This window comes from Anopheles funestus, chromosome 2RL (assembly GCF_943734845.2).
Source record: "Anopheles funestus chromosome 2RL, idAnoFuneDA-416_04, whole genome shotgun sequence".
NCBI lineage: Eukaryota > Metazoa > Arthropoda > Insecta > Diptera > Culicidae > Anopheles > Anopheles funestus.
In genome coordinates this window covers 92602071-92607286 of record NC_064598.1, presented here as the reverse complement: position 1 = coordinate 92607286, position 5216 = coordinate 92602071, and the positions used below count along the sequence as shown (strand labels likewise).

General features: G+C 40.4%; 1 protein-coding gene across 1 annotated transcript; it reads left to right on the top strand.

Annotated features, from left to right (window-relative positions):
• Positions 1–343: 343 nt before the first annotated feature.
• Positions 344–4085, top strand: LOC125766244 (protein-serine O-palmitoleoyltransferase porcupine). The gene has a single exon (XM_049432031.1). The coding sequence runs from the start codon at positions 786–788 to the stop codon at positions 2214–2216; it is 1431 nt and encodes a 476-aa protein (XP_049287988.1). The 5' UTR covers positions 344–785; the 3' UTR covers positions 2217–4085.
• The last annotated feature ends 1131 nt before the right edge of the window (positions 4086–5216 follow it).

Below are 5216 nucleotides of genomic sequence, written 5' to 3'. Positions count from 1 at the left end.
ATAAACAAAGGCTGCTGTCATTCCATGCAAACTTCGTAACGCTCTCGATGCGTTATCACGGTGGAATGAACACGAGCGAAACGTTACAAATGTCGTAGCATTCCCTAGCGACAACATCGTCTACATTTTCGTCTGGAATGTCTGAAATAGGACAAGAAATTGATTTTCACTTTTTTCTTGGTGAACACGCAAGGATGCTGGTACGACGATAATAAACAAACTGCAACAAACCTAAAGTACAGGCCTCATAACACTAGATGGCGCTACGATGAAAACATTTTGTGACTTGGGTATTCATTCACTTGTCAACGACCCATATCAACAACAGCCGGCGTTTGACAGTGTGTTTGTTTACATGAAACATTTTTTACTAAAATCATCCAAACGGAAACAACTATTAGTTCTTAATCTATGTTACAGTCAATTTAAGGTGGTCAATTAAAACTACGTATCCAGTTTACAATTATAGCTATACTTTGTATTGCATGGCTGCATACAACGTACTATCGTTCATGATTAAAAGACTGATAACAAACAGAAAACAGTGAATAAACGATCAAAACAATCGTCAAACATACGCAAAATGAAAAAAGTTGTACGGTTTTTTAAAACCATGTCGTTTTACTAGTCAGTTTGTGAGGAAGACAAGTGATGTACATGTAGGCGGCTGATCGTAATATCAGTAACATTGAAAAACTCAAACCTATCTCCTTAAGTTGTGCGTCGAAATTACGTCCACTTCAACTCTACACTTGATCCAGCGTACATCGGCCAACACTTCCGCTATGGACTACTATTATGATGATTATTACGATGAATACTACGAACAGCCGGATTTGGCTGCTGCACGTTTGGTACATCGCGAACTCAACTTCGAAGAAACGATTACTAGCTGCGTACATCCATCTTTACGGTTTGCAGGACAGTACATGACAAATTTCGTCGCTGTCAATGTGTTGTTCAGTATTCTGGTCCTATGCTTTCGGAAAGTACTCCCAATCTCTCACCGATCGCTACATTTGCTAAGCTGCATATTTGGTGCCATTCTGCTGTATCGTGTAATTGATCATGGCTTCTATCATTTCCTGCAACTAGCGATATCGCTTTACGTGGTGCAATGGACACTGCACCGATGGTTGTCCGGGAGTGGTCGATACATCAAAACCCCATTCATCGTCATAGCGTATGGCATTGGAAACCTGCTAGTCAGCGAACTTCTAGAACAATCACCTGAGACGTGGAATCGCATTCGTGGAACACAGATGATCTTACTAATGAAGGTACTATCGTTAGCCTTCGATACGGAGGAGAACCAAACTCTACGAAACCAGCTGAACGTATTTTCATACACTGGATATATACTGTGTCCGGCAAATGTTGTCCTTGGACCTTGGATCTCTTTTAACGATTATTTAAATATCTGGAAACCAGCGCTCCCTAGCGGACATCATCGATCCTCCGGTGGACGCATACTGTTACACATGTCCAGAATACTAATCAGCGCCCTATTAGCAGTTGGGTTTTTGCTTACCTCGAACTGTATGATTGATTACCTGTTAGCTCCGATTGCCAGTTGGAAGTGGGTTCGAGCGTATGGCAGGGCACTTTCCTTCCGAACCAGCCACTACTTCATCGCCTATCTTTCGCAATGTTCCATGATCGCAGCGGCAGTCGATTGGAACCCCGTAAGCTCCCCGACGGCGGTGGAGTTTCCCCGCTCCTTGGTACAAGTGGTGACGGCCTGGAACATACCGATGCACCTTTGGCTGAAACGTTACATCTTCCGTACAACTAAACGTCCATTTGGGACTGCTGCCGCAATCGCCCTCACATACATCATTTCCTCGCTGCTGCACGGATTGCATTACCGACTGTGGGTAACGCTGCTGACCATCGGTTCGTGGACGTTCGTGGAACATGAAGTTCGAAAGAAGATTGCGGCGATCTACTCCGCCTGTGTGCTCGTTGGAAAGTGTCCCAGCACGTGCACCGTGCATCAGCACAGGAGCAAAAGTGTATTCTGCTTCGTCATAAACACGCTCTTCTTCACATTGAATGTGTTCAACCTTATTTACCTTGGATGCATCTTCGAAACAACGGAAGGACCACCGGAGGAAGCTGATCACAATAAAACAATGTTTGGCCGTTGGGCAGAGCTGAATTATGCTTCCCATTGGTTGCTAGTCTTCGCCTATCTATTCTATTTCGTTATCTGATAAAGAGAGTTGCATTCAAACTCTACATATTTCAGCACAAGATCTTCCGCAATCTAAAGCAGTATTCATGAAACATTACTAATTTACAAACGACACTAGTAGTATCATAATCTATACGGAATCAGTCAATTTAGGCCATCTTTAAAGAGCACAATTACTAATAATGTGATATGTTTTTTTTGAAAAATACATCGAATTGTCATTTTAAAAGGTTATGTATGCAATTAAAGGTAGCTACTAACACAGATTATTGCCCAGTAAAAGAAACAGCTCTCTTAAATACAGCAAAATCAAAAAGCAATTGTTTGCAGTTAGTGAAGTATAATATCACATCGTTGGCGATTTGCTTTTGTTTTGCATTTGGTTGCATTTGCTTCATATTTACTCGCAGCGAAAGAAGGATCAGCATCAACAGGGTACAATATCTACGACTAAAAAAATGAACTGCAAATCGTAAAACTTTGCAAACAACCGCAAACATTAAAATTCATCCAAATATTCACGGCAAACAATAGTCCCCTGTTTGTGCCATGTTCCTCACACACAGGAACATTTACGATCGCTTAAGATCGTGACAGAAGGCAACCATATTTTTATATTACGGTAACGTATAAACTACGCCAAGAACAACTAAAAAATCCCCCGTAACACAGTAACGCTATTGCGCTAGGCAACATGTCGGGTTAACGGAAAGTGTCAAAGATTATTTTAGACCAAACCATGGTCCGTAGGGAAATCCTCGTCAGACACAACCGGTTGGTATATTTCTGAATCTCTTTTGACCACAGACAATTCGTGGAAGAGCTCTCAATGTTCACAATACGGGTATATAAAGCGGGCAAGCATATAAAACACTGACGATGGTTCCGCAACATTCACTTATTTTGCTAGCTTTAGTTTTCTACTTGACCCGATCATTGTGGTGTTATACTATTTTTCTACACTCATAGTAAATATAACTGCTTGGTCTGTTTAAGAAAACCGCACACTTTTTGCTGTATTTCCGCAAAAAGAGTAAAAAGATCGCTACCACAAATCCAAAGATATGTCACTTTTACTGCGATCGAGTGATTTGTTGATGCACATTTTTGAGTACAAAATAGCACAGCATCGACAGTGACAAGTTAAACTTAAAACCAACGTGTTAGGGTATCTTGGGAAACATATCATAACTGAATACCGCGCTAACAAAACTGAGCCAACGTCAGACTTAATAGATCAATCAAATTCCGGTTAATTAAGCACATAACATTCTTATTTTGTTCCGCAATCCGCACTACCATGAGGCTGTAATATAGTTTTTTTTTGTCGACACGCGACAGTTATGAAATTTCTATTAAACGATTTTCTGGCTGCAAGAGATCCATTATTGAAGCTCATTTCACTCTAGGACCGCATGCCAAATTCAACCCAAAAGATGTTCTGAAGCTCTGAAGGAGGATAGGAACATCCTTGCATACACGTCCCTAAACTGCGTCACTATAACCCATTGCGAAAGACCCCGGGGAAAACACCCTGCCAACAAAGCGGCAAATCTAACCAAACGTTGCTTAGCAGTATTGTAGTAGGAAGGGTTGCAAGAAGAATAAAAAAGAATCCCGCTGTACTATCTTTTAAAATTAATCACACTTGCGTCCATCCCCGTTTTGTGCTGCAATAGGTGGGCACACTTTCGCGCTATTTCCGCAAATCTATGGTCCGTACCTTTCTGTGCTGAATTGTTATCTGACGTGCCGAACACATATCAAGAGAGATAGAGAGATAGACAGGATGGGAAGATCACCGGCAGACACGTTTAACATGTGAGCATGCAAAAATAAATGTTACCAACTCTCGGATTGCCTCGTCTCTACAGTTTGATTCTTCCTCACAAATTTCCTCACCAAGGGGCCCAAGTAAGATTACTGTAGAAAGGGTTCCCCACTGAGTAGAGCAATTGCTACCAGTGATACTGCACTTAGTAGTTAGGTTTGTTCTCTTCTTTTCGTTTAATCATAACAATCTCATGTGCACGACGCACCTGTCGTCGGTTGTCTGCACACTACAGATAAGAGTCGACGGATACACTGACAATGAACATGACATCAACTGACAGGGTTGTTGGCACACGCACGGCCATCAGGATATTTTGTAACAATCGAAATATTTACTTTCCGTACTAGGAGTTTTGCTGGGTGGGAGGGGGGGGGGGGGGGTGGTATTGTTTTAGTAGTTGTTCCAATATATCAGTTTAATCACCAAACAACTCATCTGGTAAAAAGATCTAAAATGTATGTAAAAAAAACAATGAAGTTACAACCCAAAGACTAAGCTGAGATCATTGTATGCCCTTTTTGCAGTCAGGCGAATAGTTGAGTTGAAAAACGTGAAAAACACTAGCCCTTGAATCTTCCAACACTTAGGCTTAACTATTCAGGTAGGTAATGAAGATTATAAGAAATAATATTGGCCTATGCATCTGATAACGGATCTATTTAAGCAATTTTACATACGAATTAGATAAATCTCATAATCAGGTAAAATCCGATATGAAAATATTGAGTGAGTACTTTCTTTCATGTCTGTAGAAAGACAAGAACTCACATGGAAAGCTAGTTCTGATTTCTCTTGATGTAAAGCAGCAGCTAAATGTGAAGAAGGAAATTCTTAGAAGTTTGACGATCAACAATAGAACTTATGGAGATTCGTTGTATAGTTATAAAAACTCTTTCAAAAGTTGTCGTCTACCTCAAAAAGTATAATACGAATGTCTGCCTTCGGATCTGCCTTGGTCATAGAACATCATCATGGAAAAGAACTGATAAAGATATAGATTTTAGCCAAGACTGCCATGGTATAGACTGCCCTGGTACAATAACCTACAATAGTCAAATGTTCTAGTATTCTAATCTTTTATAGTTTGTTCTACCTTATAAATTCGGTATACAACAGACACTTTATCAAGAAAACACAATCAGATTAAATAATGTGACAGTTAATTTAATCTCATAAGAAACATCT

What these genes read in the sequence shown, in the direction of transcription:
- LOC125766244 (XM_049432031.1), top strand. Translation starts at nt 786, where the DNA reads ATGGACTACTATTATGATGATTATTACGATGAATACTACGAACAGCCG.